We start from the raw sequence: 17,951 nt of genomic DNA, 5'->3' as shown, positions 1-17,951 counted from the left end.
AAAAAAGGAAAATACAAAAGTGCAGTAAGGAAGAATAGAAAGAAATAGAAAGAAGAAGCTTCTGATTTTTTCTGCAGCAAATATACTTACTCTATGATTACAAAAAACTCACTTTTTTGTATTATCCCTTTTTTTCTAATCATCAAAACCACAAGTCATAAGTGCATTTTTTTTCCATTTCATGCAAAAAGTTTATAAAGGGTTTCCAGTCAGCCATAAATATAGCGATTGTCTTTTCTCTAATCAGGGACATTAATTTAGCCACCTCTGCAAGTTCCATCATCTTCACCAACCATTCCTCCATTATGGGTAGTGTTGAACCTTTCCACTTTTGAGCACATAATAATCTCGCTGCAGTTATCATATATAAAACAAAGTTCCATGACTTTTTTCTAGTTATCTGTCCATTAGTCCCAAAAGAAAGACTTCTGGTTTCAATTGTACTTTAACCTTTAAAATCTTCTGACTTAACGTAAGTATTTCATGACAAATACCAACAATATATCATTTTACAGAAATTCTCTTTAAGGCTAGAACATAATGTAAATTTCAGTCCTTTCAACCACGTATTTTCCCATTGATCTGTTTGTATATTATAGCCAAAATTTTTATCCCATTTTATCATACATTCTTTCACTTGCTCTTCCTCTGTCTCATATTTCAGCAGAAGTTTGTACATTTTAGCAATAACTTGTCCGTCACTAGTACATAAATGTATCTCAAATTCAGTCTTTCTTTGTTCAAAACCATGAAATCTTTTATCGACTTTAAACCTTTCCGATAAACCTTTCTGATTGTAAATAAGAAAACCATTGACGTTCGTGTGTGTGTGTGTGTCTGTATATATATATTATTTATTTATTTATAAATTTATTCACCGCCCATCTCCCCCTCAAACTCTGGGCAGTTTATCCTTCTGTTGTCAAATTTTATCTTGCTTTCATTTTACAATCCACTTGAAAGAATTCTAGTACATCACGTTAAGTTAACCATGTATATTTACTTATCGTTCCTTGTCTTTATTCTTGTGCTGAAAGCCACAAAGGTGTTTTCGGGCAGAACCTAATTGTATATTTATTCCATACTCTAAGGATGGCCTACCTGACATGATTTTTGAACTCTACGTTAACCTTAGCTTTATCATGCCATTGATATCTATGCCACCCAAATCTCAAATCATGTCCTTCTGACTCCAATAGCCTTCTCTTTCTTAACAGCAACCACTCTTTCATCCAAACTAAACAGGCAGCAAAGAATAATTTCAAATCTGATAGACCCAATCCTCCTCTATCCTTTGCATCTTTTAGTACCTTATATTTAACCTGTGGTTTTTTCCCTTGCCATACAAAAAAATCCTGTAAGATGGCAACAACCATAAGATGAATCAGCGTCAAATGTTTAAGCCTTTAATTGGTTAAAGATGGAGGTTTCAACAGCTTGATGTCACTTTCCCTGGTCTGTTTAAGTCAGCCCAAACATTTAGAGTTTCTATGTGTGTATATGTGCACTTTTCTTTTAATATGCATTTTTGTACACTTAATTTCTACCTTGTTGCTGGACAACAAATATCTTTAATGTAATGGGGGTTTGTATGCATTTTACCCCAGTTAAAGATGTTTTCACTTTTAGTCTTTGTCTTTCAAATCCTAATATGTATTAATTAAAGAAAAATTTTAAAAATTGTTCTGATAATCCGCTAACTTTTCCCAGCTGGAATGTCATGTCTTGAACAACATGGAACCCTTGAGCCAAGGTTTTGTGGCTGTTATCAGGCAAACTTACGGCACCAAATACATGTGAACAAGGAGCCAACATAACTAAGCTCTACTATAACAGGTTCATAGTAAAATTAAGAGGGTTAAACCTTAGTAAGCACTTTTATTGATTAATATTAATAATATAGTAATACACTGTGTGCACAATTATTTGGCAAGTGAGTATTTTGACCATATCATTTTTATGCATATTTTCCACCTCCAAGCTGTATAAACCTGAATGCTTATTGGATATAAGCATATCAGGTGATGTGTATTTGTGTAATGAGGGAGGGTGTGGCCTAAGGAGATCAACACCCTATATCAAGGTGTGCATAATTATTAGGCAGCTTCTTTTCCTCAGGCAAAATGGACCAAAGAAGAGATTTGACTGACCCTGAAAAGTCAAAAATTGTAAAAAGTCTTTCAGAGGGATGCAGCACTCTTGAAATTGCTAAGATATTGGGGTGTGACCACAGAACCATCAAACGTTTTGTTGCAAATAGTCAACAGGGTCGCAAGAAACGTGTTGAGAAAAAAAGACGCAAATTAACTGCCAAAGATTTGAGAAGAATCAAACGTGAAGCTACGAGGAACCCATTATCCTCCAGTGCTGTCATATTCCAGAACTGCAACCTACCTGGAGTGCCCAGAAGTACAAGGTGTTCAGTGCTCAGAGACATGGCCAAGGTAAGGAAGGCTGAAACTCAACCACCACTGAACAAGACACATAAGTTGAAACAGCAAGACTGGGCCGAGAAATATCTGAAGACAGATGTTTCAATGGTTTCATGGACTGATGAGATGAGAGTGACTCTTGACGGACCAGATGGATGGGCCTGTGGCTGGATCAGTAACGGGCACAGAGCTCCACTTCGACTCAGACACCAGCAAGGTGGAGGTGGGGTACTGTAATGGGCTGGTATGATTAAAGATGAGCTAGTTGGACCTTTTTGGGTTGAAGATGGACTGAAAATCAACTCCCAAACCTACTGACAGTTTCTAGAAGACACTTTCTTCAAGCAGTGGTACAGGAAAAAGTCTGCATCTTTCAAGAACGTGATGTTTCTGCAGGACAATGCTCCATCACATGCATCGAAGTACTCCACTGCGTGGCTAGCCAGTAAAGGCCTCAAAGATGAAAGAATAATGACATGGCCCTCTTCCTCACCTGACCTAAACCCTATTGAGAACTTGTGGGCCCTTCTCAAACGGGAGATTTACGGTGAAGGAAAACAGTACACCTCTCTGAACAGTGTCTGGGAGGCTGTGGTTGCTGCTGCACAAAAAGTTGATCGTCAACAGATCAAGAAACTGACAGACTCCATGAATGGAAGGCTTATGACTGTTACTGCAAAGAAGGGTGGCTATATTGGTCACTGATTTTTTGTTTGAAATGTCAGAAATGTTTATTTGTAAATTTTGAGTTGTTTGTTTATTATTCTCACTTTAACAGATGAAAATAAACGAGTGAGATGGGGGAATTTTCGTTTTTCATTTAGTTGCATAATAATTCTGCACACTAATAGTTACCCAATAATTGTGCACGCATAGATATGCTCCTAAGAAAGCCAAAACCTCACTTTTACTTTCTTAAATATTCAGGTTTGAGGTTTATTAACATTTTGGATTGACCGAGAGCACTGTAGTTGTTCAATAATGAAATTCATCCTCAAAAATACAACTTGCTTAATAATTGTGCGCACCGTGTATACTAATTCAGGCAACAGGACTCTGATGCACCAGTACTACATATAGCCCCCAAACTCTTTTTTACCATCTCTGACTGCCACTGTAAGAGATTTGCTTCTACTAGCTCTTAACCTGCTAGTCAGATAAGCAAGGAACATACAATCACATCACCCGTGCATAAGTTGAATTCAAGCGCTGGTCTCTGTTAAATATTAATTGATTCTAAATTACAGATAATTAGATGGCAAAATAAAAAATAATCAACTGTTAACCCATGCTAGGGAAGCAGTGTTTTTTCAGTTATAACTTTTTGCAGGTAAAATCTTATGTACTAAGCAATCTGGAAATGACACACATGTTGTGCTTGTAAGCATACTGTGATTATAAACACTTTTGTTTTTGATTTACAGTTACTTTATAGTTTTTTAATCAAAAACTTTCCCTAAAGTAATAGAGTTTTTAGTGATCTGTGTAATCAAAGTATTTGCCATTTTGAAAAACTAATGATGTTAAATGTTCCATTATTTCCTTTCAGGTTTTTAAAACAATTTTTTGGATTTTTGTTAGTATTATTATTATAACATTTATTATCTACATTATATTACAGATAATAGTTTCTACATTAAATATTCTTATGTTAGGCCACTACAAAGTTTTGATATATCCTACTGGGTATTCATTTTGTCATTTATACAACAAGTAAAATCCTGGCAATCCCAATAAAATAATGATTCCCCATTTCATTTTTTAAGCATGTGAATTTATCAGAGACATTGTCAGGCAAAGCAATAGACCTAATCCGGTTAAGCCACAAAATGATAATAATAGCTAAAGAAAGAATTGAATTATCACCAGTTTAGGCCTACTACATGCATTTAATGGAAGGAATTAAAATGCAAAGCAAGAAATCTATTGTTCACCTAATTTTAAGAGAAAAATCAATCTTTGCCCACCAGTGGAAATACCTGCATAATCTTTTGCTTGAAAATTTTATTTCAGATAATGTCTTCATCTTTTATTTCAGGTAATGTCTTTATCTCAGAATGTTGCTGGTCTGGAGGCTCAGATTGACAGGATTACAAGGGAAAAGATCTCTCTAAGCAATCAGTTGGAAGAAGCTCAGAACCAGCATGCTTCTCGTGAAATGGAGATCAATAAGGTAGAATAGTTTTTGAAAATACAGAACAGGCAGTTTTCACTAACTCCCAGTTTAACTACATGAATTAACTGACTGATCCCGTGAGGGTGGTTGAGCTCACCAGCACAAAGGAGCATAATCAGCAGAGGATGTACAGTAAGTTCAGTCAGTAGCTTTGCAAAGAAGTGCCAAATAAGAACTAAAGACATGAACTTATCAGTAATTAGAACATTCTATGTGGTCTGTAATAAGAATCCAGCTTTAAAAGTCTTCAGTTTGAAGAAGCTGGTTACTGAAATAATGTTTGCATCATCTTACAGCCCATGTCATAGCCTGTCCTGATGGACCCTTCATCTGAACGTTGGCTCTGGTACATGTTACAATCTGGACTGACAGCAAAACAGAATCCTGGTTACCCTACGCTGCAATTAATATTTTCTAGTTTTCTGTATTCCTCTGTTTGTTTACCTTAGTATTAACAGGTGTATAAGTTATATTTCGACACGTTTCTTTAATTTCTTTTACTTGGAGGCTGAAAAGGTAGGATTATTTTCATTTGTGTGTTAAGTTGCATGTCTACTGTACTTTGTCTCCTGTTTTGTTTTATAGGTCTTCTGGAGATAAAGTTTAGCCCTTAAATTTTGGCCTTTAAGGGGTAGACTTCCTATCCTATATTCTATTTGTAGATTCCCACTTCCTGATAATGAAAGGGGATAATTTTGTGAGGAAAAGTGTTTCTTACTGCTTGGCTTTTCTATTAATATTATTTGAATTAACTCCTGTTTATCAGTATTTTTTCATGTAATGGAAAAACATTGCTGCAAATGGAGGCATTGGGTTAGTCTATTTCATAAAGTTTAAGGAGTGCTCATGATTAAAATAGTAGGGAGAAGAACATGATTCCAGCAGAGAATAAATCTAAGCTCAGCATTATTTCAAATACTTTGAAGTCTGATGGCTGAGAATTTTTTTTTATCAAAGTGTGAGTCATTTATTGTTATTCATTGTGTACATAAAAATTTACACTTCCCTTACAATACAAACCATAATTTAAGGTAAGGGTGGCCAATTTGCACAGACCCTATATGTGACCCCATAGTTCATTTCTTTGGTCACCAGAGCCAGTTACATTACTTGTTTTAAATTTGGCAGCAAAATTGATTTTGGGTGATACACTTTTTGCCCCTTTTGTTGAATTAAACAGGTTAAGTTTAAACCAATTTCATATAAATCTCCTAAAGCCTCCTAATGAATCAAGGGTGTAACATTTCAGCTCCATCAATCAGTGATAATGTCACTGTGTTAGTTCCATGCAGCCCTGCAAACCTTAGATGCCATTATTAAAGAAGGGAGGCCCCTGGAAAAAAAGAAGTTGCTAACCCCAGGGTTTATGAGGTGTAAGTATGCAAGTTTCCATCTTGAAGCAAATTAATGAGAATTCTAATCTCTGCATCTTAATGATACATGCCAAATTTGTGAATTCCCCTTGTCTTCAGAAAGTGCCCCATTCCATTACTTTCTGTTTTCCTAGAAAAAGCTTTGAAGAAAATATTTTCTTGTTGTGCTGAGGATGAGTAGGGGTAGGGGAGAGGTACTACAATTATATTGCAACAAAACTTGAAATAGTAGTCACTGTCTTTCCAGCTATACAACAATAACATTCTTTCAACATAGTGACAGGATGTCATCCTGTTGCCTCACAAAATAGGAATATGTCCCCCTCACTTTCCCTCTGTTACTCCTAAAAAACATGGCAACGTAACTCTGATTAGTTAAGTAAATCTGATTGCCCATGGCCCATGCGCCTTGTATAATCTCTCACTTTCTGGAATTGATTGATGATGGATGCATTTTGGCTTAAATAGCAACAAAAAATGGAATTAGTGGCTGTATAGCCATGAAAAAAATAATGGGATAAGGAGTTCTGGGGCTGCTAGGTAAAGCACCCCTCCAACACATCATTTTTAAAAATAGGAGCACCATATAAAAACTTAAGAAATCAGTGCAAATCATCAAATAAGAAATATATAAAACAGCCACTAGAGGGCATCAAACGTTCTCCTCTAAACAAATACTACTTTGTGGAGTCCTGAAACTGCAGGATGTTATCTATTTGATCTAACAGGTGTGTGGAGAAATACGTTATCAACTGAATCAGACCAAAATGAAGAAGGATGAAGCAGAAAAGGAGCACAGGGAGTATAGGACAAAAACAATAAGGGAACTTGAAGTTAAAGATCAGGTAAGAGAGAATACTATATCGAGCAATTTTTAGAAAAATGAGATTTTTCCTTCCTAACAAGTATTTTGGGGGGTTCTAATGAGAAGAAATCCATTTATTATACTTATTTTAGTACTAGCAAAAAAATTATTATAAGGAGATTTTTTTCCTCCAATCTTAACATACCCTTTCATGCATGTATGAACAGACATTGTCTATGTGTATATGTGTTCTGTGATATTCACTTATATTCTTATATTGTTTTGTATCTCAAAAAATAACACAGTAAATCCAAGTGATTCCTGAGCAGCCAACATTCTAAAAGCACTAAGTAAAATTTATTTTTGTATTTAAAACATTAATAAAAACCAACAAAAATTCCAAACTAGACAATTAATTGCTGATTAATATTGGATATTTTCAAGACGTGCTTGTCCGCTGTGTCATACAAATTAGGAGGTTTATTAATATTGTGATAAACCACAGTTAAATACAAAACAGTTGAACTATATACATTTGTAGTGAAGTCTATGAAAGCCTGTATTATACATTACTTCTATACTTAATGGCAGACTCAGAGATATTTATTCACTCAAAAAGAAAGTGTGATTATTTAACAAAAAGATTATGGGAAATGTAATGATTTGACTTGCTTTATTTCCAAAATAGTCATGGCAGTTATTACCTTTTAAAACAGCAGATACTCTTTTACACTTTTTGTAGCATTTAGGAAATAAAATTAAACTACAAAACAGGACTTTTTCTTTTCCCCCCAAAGTCTTTTTGGGTCCTTACTGTTCACTTGTGTCCAAGTAATAGAAAGCACTTTCAAATCACACAAGTGAGGGCATCCAATATTCATGCATTTCCCTGCTTACTGCAGCTTTCTGCACGGCATAGTCTTCTAGAAGATTTCCCAGTCCTCAGGAAAAGCTTTGTGGTGGAACTAAAATGGGTTGCAAGAGGGGGGTTGGTTAAAACTGAATGTGTTGGTTATCAAGCAGAATTAAGGCACAATCTTCTTTGTGTACAGTCACTTCAAACCAATACAGTACTTCAGAAGTTTGTCACAACCTTCACTAGGCCTTTGGAGGCACAAATAAAACAGTTTAATCTTCTCTATTAAGGTAAAATAAATATTTTGAGAAATATGGGCAACAAGTTTGAATAGCCTATAAATATTTTGATTAATTTTTGGATGAAAGGTAAAAAAAAAATTGCAAATTAACTATTAGTAGGATTTCTTTTCCAAGCCATAGTATTATCAGCAAGTGGTAATGATAATAAATATATTGGACATGATCTGTTCACATTGTAGATGAGTGTTGCATAGTGCACACAGGTATAGATAGGCACCACAATTTAATGTTTAGACTGAGAAGGCTGTGCACGTCATGTACTGATACTATTGTCTGAAATTTGTTAGATTTTCAAAGCAAGCCAGAATGAAAGTGAAGATTAGGTAGGAATGCTGATGAATGCACTTCATATTTACTGAATAGCCTAGTGATTTTCCTAAATGCATGGGCAGTGTGAGGAGAGGAAAAATAGGGCTCTATTGATGTGCAAAAGGATTGTGTCCATTGTCCTATAAAAGAGCATTTAGTAAAAGATTGTGTAAATGTGATATAAAGAATTCTCTGTGGCAAGTAAGAATGGATGGATTTGTTTCAACTCCCCAAAATTTTGTTGTAGTTTTTGAAGTAAAGGTTTGTTCTGGTGTGTTTCTTCAGTGGTTTTTCAACTTCTTTGCTTGAAATGGCCATGAAAATTCATATATCTTTTTGGATGCATATCCATTTCCCCTAATGGTTGGTGAAAAATAATTAGTAAAAATGTATAATTAGGATAAATGTATATAATGCCTATATTTAACTAGCTTCCATAAACAACTTTGCTGTCATATTCTGTACCAGTTAGAATTTTCAAAGCACTTCTAAAGTAAGCTCCATTTGGAACTCAATTTGTTAGTAATTGGAGATCTAGGAAAAAGGAATGTCATGGAGATCCATGGAAAGTCATATTTACAACAAAAGAAAGAAAGGACTGCTAGTATTTACATCCAAACCATGCATAACATGCCCCAGTGTTGCCAAAACATTCTTACCTTTATTTATGGTCCTTATACAAGTACCTTTGTCTCCTTTTCTGTCTGAGGAGGATGGATAAAAAGTCTAACAAGATGGAACCAAACACTTCTATAGTTTTGCACTTTGGAAATACTCTAAGATGATGGGGAAAGGCCTCTGTGCATTGACCTGGGAACCTTTTGAAATCCCTCAGGCTTAGTTTTTGTTGCATAATACAATTAAGATAAAACTATATCACTGTTCATTTAGCTGTAGAGAGCCTAAATATTTGAAGATCCTTACAAGAATGGTGAAAACATTTTGCTGCCTGCAGTAAAGGAGAAGACACCCCTAATTTCTCCATTTAGAGAAGCCCAGCTGAATTACAGTTGCATTTTTTTACTTCAAAACATAGATGGAACAGTAGCCTCATTACCTGTGAGAGGGGTTTGCTATTTTGGTTACATAGGGCTGATTGTATGGCAACAGAGCAATGTGTTTTCTAATACCTTGTCCCAACTCCTTGCCCCTTTGTATTTGCAGCTTGAAGTGTCTGCCTTGCAGTAGGGCCAGCCTGCTTTGTACAAAGTATTCAATGACTCCTTGTAAAACAATTCAGACCTCAATACCCTCTACAGCCCAGACCTCCCCAATTCTAACTATGTCCATTGTTTACCCATGACTATCCATTTTTTATATTTTGTGAGTTTAAAAAACTAATTGGTTCTAAATCTTGAATTGGTATAATTTTAAGGAATGTCTTGGTTGTAGATATTTTTGCCTGAATAGGTTTTATATCTCTGAACTTCGCATTATAAGCAGTTCCAAAACAGGTCTTGCTGATACCCAAGCTCTAGACACCTGGGTTGGGTTTTGTCCAATAAAGTGTTTCAAAGGAAACTTCCCTTCCCTTCCCTTCCCCCACTCCCCTTCCCTTCCCAGTAGAACATTCATCACCTTGAAGATGGTACCTCCTGGATCATGTAGGCAAGCCCAACTTTCATTTTTTTTTCCTTTGGGGTTTGCAGTCAGCATGAACTGAGCCATATGTAGATATGCAAGTAGCCCTAGCTTTTTCTGGGTTTAGATGCTAGTAGCCATTGGAAGAACGCTAAGGAAACATTTGTTTATTTTTTATTCATTTATTCATATTCATTCTAGCCACTCAAACTCCAGTGGCATACAAAAACAAAGCATTGTAGGTAGGAAAATAATTCTGTATCTTCCTTCAGTGTTAAATACCAAACCTCTTCCTTCTTAGCAAAGAATAGTAAGCTCTGAGGAAACCAAAGAGTTCCAGAAAACTTTGCTTTCTGTACAGCTTGCTAGATTGTCTCTTCTCTCAAAAACATGGTTTGAAGTGTATAATTATGTAAGTAAGAAAGTAAGAAAAACTCCTAGAATTTTCCTTCTCCTTCAGAAATAAAAGGAGCATAGGAATGTCTGGATAGTCAAGGAAGTTGTTGTTGTGCCAGAACCTGAGAGAGACTGAGGAAATTTCCAAAGGCATTAGCATGAGAGCCTATTAGCTTTTCTGAGTGTCTACAGTTTGAATAAATCAGTTGGAATCATAACTCTATGAGGAGCTCAAGGGATCTCTTAGTGAATAGCTGTACTAGTCCCTGGTGTGGTTCTAAAGCTGTTTGGCATTTTTACTTATTTTACATAAGAACATAAACAATGCTTTGCTGGATTGGACACCTGGCCCATCTTGTCCAGCAGACTATTCTCACAGTGGCCTACCAACTGCCCAAGGAAGCCCACTAGTCTCCTTCAAGACTAATAGCCATTGAGTCCCATGACTTCAATGAATTGGTCCAACCCTTTTTTTGAAGCCAGCCTAGCTGGTAGCCAGCACCATATCTCGTGGTAGCAAATTCCAAAGTTGAATTCCATATTGTAAAAAAGTATTTCCTTTTGTCTGTCCTGATTCTTCCAGGATTCAATTTTATTAGATAATGTTCTAGTATTTTGGGAAGGGAAAAATAAGTTTTCCTTGTTCACTTTATCCACACCCTGCATAATTTTGTACACCTCAATCATATCCACTCTCATTTGCTACTTTCTAGACTGAAATGCCTCAAACGTTACATACTTTCTTCCAGGTTCCTCTGCAACCTTTATATGGTATATGGTATTTTTGCCCTTCAAAACTCCTAAATGTGTGCCTCAGAAATATTTAGTTCTCTGAAAGATTTAAGCAAATTAGTGAAGGTTTCTGCCCACTAGAATTTTTTGACCTGCATCCATGAAACAGGTATGATTAGATGAAGTACATGCTTGATTTTGGATGGATGGATGGATAGATATTGACACTCTTCACAACAAGACACAACCATGAATCTCAGGACTCTAGCCACTTAATCCCATATTCCGCAATTAATTTGGCAGATAGATCTGACTATATTACAGTATTGCAGACATGAATTATGCCTTATACACAACAGATGATTTGCCTTCTGTAGTTTTTGTGTAGATCTATGCTCTGCTCTGGTTTTATGTAAGTCTGAGTTTAAATTCTCAGCTTTTTCTTCCAGCCTTTCCAAGTTAACAGATACTTAGCTGTTCTCTTGATATCTTTGGAAGGCAGCTGTACTATGTTTAAATAGTGGTTCTCTCTAGCCTGGAAATTACTGGCTGTTGCCTTACTAGATTCAGCCCTATATATTTAACATATACAGTACACTTCAAGCCTAAAGTGGATTTGTTTTTACAATTTTCTTTGATACATACTCCCTTTGGGATCTTTTAGAGGTGAATGCTTCCAAGACTTTTATTATGGAATCATGGGTTTCTTGTATAATAAAAAAGGAGGATTCAAAAGTTTTCAGATAGCTGGAAAAGTTTTCTCCGGAGAGACTTGAATTAATTTAAAGAACTGAAGAGAGTTACTGCCTAATTCAGATTTAATGTATACAGATCACTTTAGCATGTAGACAGGGACATCTGAATAAGGGTGTTCTCTAGTCCTAAATCATGAAGGGTTTTAAGACTAAGCGCCAATATTTAGAAATAGACCTAGAAATAGACCAGAAACTATTTTAGCCTGAGCAATATACATTTAGAACTTTTACAACTGTACCTTCTGCTAATTTCAGTTTTCAACTTTTCTGCAAAGTCTACTTACTATATTAATCTAATCTGGAGATTAAAAGAGTCAAGATGACCGAGGCTAGTTGGCTTTGCTAATTGAGAGTCTCTATGTAAGACCTGAAACAGTCAGAAGATTCTCTATCAGCAAAAATCAAGGAGCATTCTGAAAATGTAAATTAGTACATTAGTACATCCATGTGCAGAGCAGATAGTTCATGAGAAACTTTGATGAATGAAGAATCCACAAATAACTCTTCTTGTTAACTAAATTCAGTTTCAGTGGTTTGGCCTTGATCCAGTCCTTTTCTGACCCCAGGCCCTACTGCCTCAATGGACATGTATAAGTTCACGTTATCTGCATACTAATGATACCTAATTCACTCAGCTATTTTTATATGTGAAGGTAATCCTCATTTAGTGATCACAATTGGGATCGGCAACTTGGTCATTAGCAAAGTGGTCGCTAAATGAAACTGCAACTGTGCTTATGATCTTACTTCAGCTTTCCTTTGCTTTACAGACCTGCAAAGATCATAAATGCGAGGATTGATTGTAAAGTTACTTTATCATCACCATTGTAACAGTGAACGGTTGCTAAATGAGGCAATCACTAAATGAGGACTACCTATACTAGTATATGAGGGGTGAGGGAAAATCGTGTAAAGACCTATGTTACATAAATGATATGGAGCAAAGAAACAGTCTCCTAGCACTACTTTTTGAAATGAGTCATCTATTAAGTATGAAACTATTATAATATGCTAACACAGATTTCAAACTTGGACAATCTATCCAGAAGGAGAGCTAAAAAAGGCTATTGAAAATTCTGGTTCAATTAGCAAATTCCAGCTCAGATTATCCATCAAGACAACTAAAGAGGCTGTCTGCCAAAATTAGACTTGAAATTCAGTTTCAAATTAATTTAGATAATATGCAACTATGTTACAATCACTGGTTTGAGTTCCTGGTCTAAGAAAAGGAAATATAGTATAGTTGTCATAATCCTCTGATCCAGAAAACCTTCAAAAGCAGTCATAGACTGCCTTATTCAAGATAATCAGTCCAGATCCTTCCCGTAGTGAGGCACTGATCAATTCCTGGACTCAACAGCCAGGGCTTTCTTACTTGATATTATTAGTCAAGGAGAACACAGTTTTGAAAGTTGTATAATAATTATTACATGGTAAATAAATACGGGATTGTGCATTGAGAATAATAGATTTTATTTTGATAAGACTGAATACTTTGGTTTTTAAAAATCAGTTATTAGAAATCCATATTTCAAAGGGTCAAGAAGATTATTTTGTCTTCCCAAGCACTTATGTAGTCATGAGGTAAGCAGAACACAGGATCTCCTTTTGTTAGTTCTTATGACTAAATTTTCTATATCTGTGTGCGTGTAAGAGAGAGAGAGGGAAAAAAAACCCTGTACTGATAAAGACTGTAGGTTTATTATTTTAAATTTTGAATAAGCTCATTTATAACTTCTGATTAATTAATTTAAATTAAATAATTTATAAATTTTCAAAACCTTGCCTTAAGAGATTTACATTCCAGAATAAACCCCATCTGTTTCAGTGGAGGTTAAAATTAAAGAGTAGCATTAATCAGTAACAGATTTTTAAAATCACTTGAAAGCAAAGCAGAATAAAAATATTTAAAGAACTCTTCTAACTTGAACAAAGACTAGACTAGGTATGACCAATTAATTTCCTTAATTCTCTCTTCCATTTTTTGGCCTACACTTCTTGTTACTAAATGTTGATTAATAAGAACTATAGCAGATAATGTCTTGCTATTGTTATTTCATGTATGTATGTATGTATGTCGGTGTTTTAAATGGGAGTGCCCCCTAACATTTCATTTACCATATTTGGATATTAAAATGACCTTGGCTATCTCTGGATGAAAGTAATGTAGCTGGTATTAATAAAGAATCTTATTTTAAAATCAGGATGACTTGAACTTTATATAGTTCAGCAATAAGTTACCTTTGTTTTTATGCTGGGAGTCATCCTGCCTTTTATAATATAATAAGATCAACATCTTAATGTTTCTACACTGTTACTCAATTTATTATGCTTTGTGGATTTAAAAGAGACATAATTTACAAAGAATATATTGCTTTGCCAAAGTTCAGATAATCAGCATGATGACAATGCATGATGATAATATTGTCTAGTTAATAATGCATTCAATTATTACTTTTTCCACTTAAATACTCAATAGACCTTGGCTTTCATTCTATTCTTATGCATAGCTTTAGTGACAATAAATCCAGAGATATCAAATCCACATTGGACCTGCTTGCTATGGTCCTAAAATGCTTTCTTATGCTATTTACTAACACTTTTTACACATGATCTTTGTCGAAAGGCTGAGAAGTAATATAACAAACAAGTAAAACTTGTTTTTGTTGCTAGCTTTGCAATAGGTATTTACATGTCTATGAAGTACATAAAGAGCTAATAATTGCAAAGTAACTTTTTTTTTTAAAAAAAATACCAGATATGGTTGAAGCTAGTACAAAGTCAAAATATCGTACACAGTTCTTCATTATATTTATTTATTTACATTTCAAATTTAGTCACCACCCATCTCACTCAGAGCGACTGAGTTTACCTAGCAATATCTAGGTAAAAGTAATGTGGGGGGTGTCTTACATTTTTTTACTTTAGAATATAAGAATTCTAAAGAAGCTGTTTGACTTTTGAATGCAGTGAAGATTAACAGATAGAATATTACCTTAAATTCTGGACTCAAACATCTGGCAGGTAGAACGATACCATTTTCAACATAGTCCCTTTATATTGTAATTCACTTATTGTTGGACTGACATAACCTGAGTTGATTTAACTTGAGGAATAGTATAAAGTCCATCTGTTCACTTTAGTTTTTTCCCCTGAGAAAGTTATAGGAGCTTATATTTATGCCTACACTGTGAAATTTTGAGATCGTCTTGGCAATAGTTGACAGTTGTCAAATTTTGTTTATTTTTCATTTATGAAACTGCCTATTAGAGTTCTTCAAAAATATATTTCAAGATTAGAGTGTCAGGGAGGAACTAGAGAAAAAATGAAATAGTTAACATCTTGTGGCCACAAACTAAAGATAGAACAGTATTTTATATTATCTCATTATAGTCTGCCGTAAAAAGTAAAAATTAAGTATAGCTGCAGTCTGAATGATTGGTGGAGCATTCTGCATTTATTTGTTAAATATGGTTAAAGAAATGTAACTAATATTATGATTGTAGAATTGAGGAAAAGTATGAGATAAACATTCTCCATTATATTATGTTTATCAAATTTTGTTTTATCCAGAATATAAATATTCACTCATGTAAACTTGTGCTGGTATTTATGATTTTTCTAATTTCCTTTATTATGTCCAATTACAATAATTTGTAACTGATTTTCCTGCACTCCTCTTTGTGTTTAAAGCAAATTGAGAAATTACAAGTATTGCTTAATGAAAACAAACAGCGCTTAGAACAAGCACAGCAGGATACTGCAAAAGCTAAGGATGAATGTCTGAAACTAACAGAATTGCTGGGCAAAGCTGAGCAACAACTGCATTTTCTCAGGTACCCTTTATCCTGTTTGTTCTTAACACCAGTTTCAGTTTCACACTGCTACATTTTTGCCATTTGCTTATCCACAGTTGTCACAAATTAAGTACCTAGCTTTGAGGCAGATCAGAAATGAATATATAATGAACAAAAAGTGAAGTGTGGTAGTAATAAATGTACTTACTATTTCATTCTGCCCTATTCTTTCAGACAAGTAGGGTTTTCACAGTTACCTTAGAATAATTTGTAGTCAGTAAAAGTTACAAACACCCAATTATTCTACAAGGTTATTTATAATAGCTGTTTTAGGGAATAGCTAAATGTTTGTCAATTCCATATTGATAGATACATGTGGAAAATAGCCCCAACTTTCCTAATTATCGATTATTGTTAGATACATGTATAGTCTTAAAAAGTATTTATGATACATAAATCACTTATAACTGGTTAAAAATATATGTGGTAAACAAGCAATTCAATATTCAAAACAGTATCTAAAATATGTTTTTTTTTAAATTAATTGTATTTCTGTTCTTCTTGACTGGCCCCGCTAACACAATTATTTTATCATTTTTTTAAAACAGAGTTGAATTTTAATGTTAAGCATAAACTAATTTTTATTTGGATGTTGTCAGGTACATAAAACCTACATAAGATATGATAACATATTTAAAAGTATGAAAGAAAGCATTCAGGTTTATGCTTTCATTAGGTGGGGTGTACATATCTAATGTGTGAGTATATACATATATGCACATGAATATAGGTAGTTCATTTGGGTAATTGTAGTATGGATCATAAATTATCACACCATGTTCTTTTTAAAAAAAAAAATGGTGTAAATATAAATTATGGGCCAGGAGCAGATGGGGGGAAAAACACTCTTCTCACAGTCTGTATTTGGAGAACAAATATGCTAGAGGTTAATGAACTTGAAAAAAGTTTTGGGTAAGTTGTAAGATAGCAAAAGTTTAGATTTTGCAGGACTTCTTTTATAATGATTTGTTGTGATAGTTTACCAAATGGTTTACAAGTTTCTTTCCTAAGGCTAATCATACAAGTTATGAAGCTGTGTGGTGTCTTGGAGAAAATCCAAAATGTAGATAGATTTCCTGAAAAACTTCCACACTCTTAATAATGATACTGAGTCTAATTAAATTAAGTCTTCCAATAATATGTGATTTAAATTTGTCCAATTTAATGATTAAACACTATTTTTTAATGTTGCATTAACATGGTGCTGTTCATTCTGCAGAATTTTATTTTAGGTATTTGATGGCATTGGGTATTTCATTTAGAAAGTTGACGGATGGAGAGGTTTAACAGTAATCTATATTTTTCCATGCTAATTATTTAAGTGATATAATCATTGCTATCTAGTTCTCCTTTTTGTTTGAAGTATGGATATTTATCTTACTCTTCACTCCTGTTCTATTTGCTGGGCTTGCTGATTTGTAATTTTGTAGTAATATGTAATGAGAGGAGAGTTCAAATTTCAGATGGACTTTCTGCATTCTTGGTATAAATGGTCACTTCCCTCATTCTCTCTACTTCTGTTATTATTCACTTCCACTATACTCTTTTTATGTTGTATCTCATTTTCTCTCATTAATTCTTCTGTAACAGCATCACAACATTTACTGAATTACATTTTTATTTTTTTCCTCATTGCTGTGAGGAAAAACTGACTGATGAGCCATTCTTTACTGGTTTCCAGTAACTGATTTGCCTCAATTTATCATAAGATTGCACTGAGGAATTGGATGGTGCTCTCTTATGCATAACATATAATGACATACAAAGAATCTTTTAAAAGTTGTAGCTTTCCATCATTATGGGTAATTCATGCTATCAGTTTATTCTATGATCATTTAGAAAATCTGGCTAAACACAGGTGAAGTCTTTCTGCTGACAGAACTGTTATTGACAGCTGAAGAGGGAGGCGGGCAGTTCCTTTTTTTCTTTCCCATGTAATTTCAAAAACTACCCTGGAGGTTTGGGGGTCTGTAAAATAAGAGGAACTGCTATCCTCTGAGTTTTGCTAGAAGGAAAACAGGAGAAATTTCCATTACGAAAAAAATATTTCATTTGTACAGTGTTGGATTCTATCCACAGTTCATTGTGATTATTTAAAATCATTAATTTGCTCAGTCTAAGTAATGCAAAAGTACAAATAAGATTATTTTAATTAATTAATTAATTGATTGATTAATTAAAATTATTTAAATTGTGGGCAATTATGTAGATTTCTTTACATGTTCTACTATGGAGTGGAAAACTGCTGACCTCCAGAACACCCCAGATCGTGCCAACAAGATTTGATGGCAGAATGGCATTTTTTGGAGGGTGGGGGGCAAAGTAAGGTTTATAGACTTCATATAGTATATTTATACCCCTAAATATTCCAGCCCCT

The 17,951-nt window shown here is 34.4% G+C and overlaps 1 protein-coding gene across 1 annotated transcript in view; it reads left to right on the top strand.

Annotated features, from left to right (window-relative positions):
- SDCCAG8 (SHH signaling and ciliogenesis regulator SDCCAG8) overlaps positions 1 to 17,951 on the top strand; it is a 132,892-nt gene that overhangs the window by 35,546 nt on the left and 79,395 nt on the right. Inside the window, exons 11-13 of the mRNA XM_063306278.1 lie at positions 4,471 to 4,605; positions 6,710 to 6,826; positions 15,411 to 15,553. Coding sequence (XP_063162348.1) covers positions 4,471 to 4,605; positions 6,710 to 6,826; positions 15,411 to 15,553 — 395 coding nt within the window. The remainder of the gene's footprint in view (positions 1 to 4,470; positions 4,606 to 6,709; positions 6,827 to 15,410; positions 15,554 to 17,951) is intronic.

This window comes from Candoia aspera, chromosome 1, assembly GCF_035149785.1.
Source record: "Candoia aspera isolate rCanAsp1 chromosome 1, rCanAsp1.hap2, whole genome shotgun sequence".
In the NCBI taxonomy this organism is placed as follows: domain Eukaryota; kingdom Metazoa; phylum Chordata; class Lepidosauria; order Squamata; family Boidae; genus Candoia; species Candoia aspera.
This window is presented reverse-complemented; position numbering and strand designations above follow the sequence as displayed.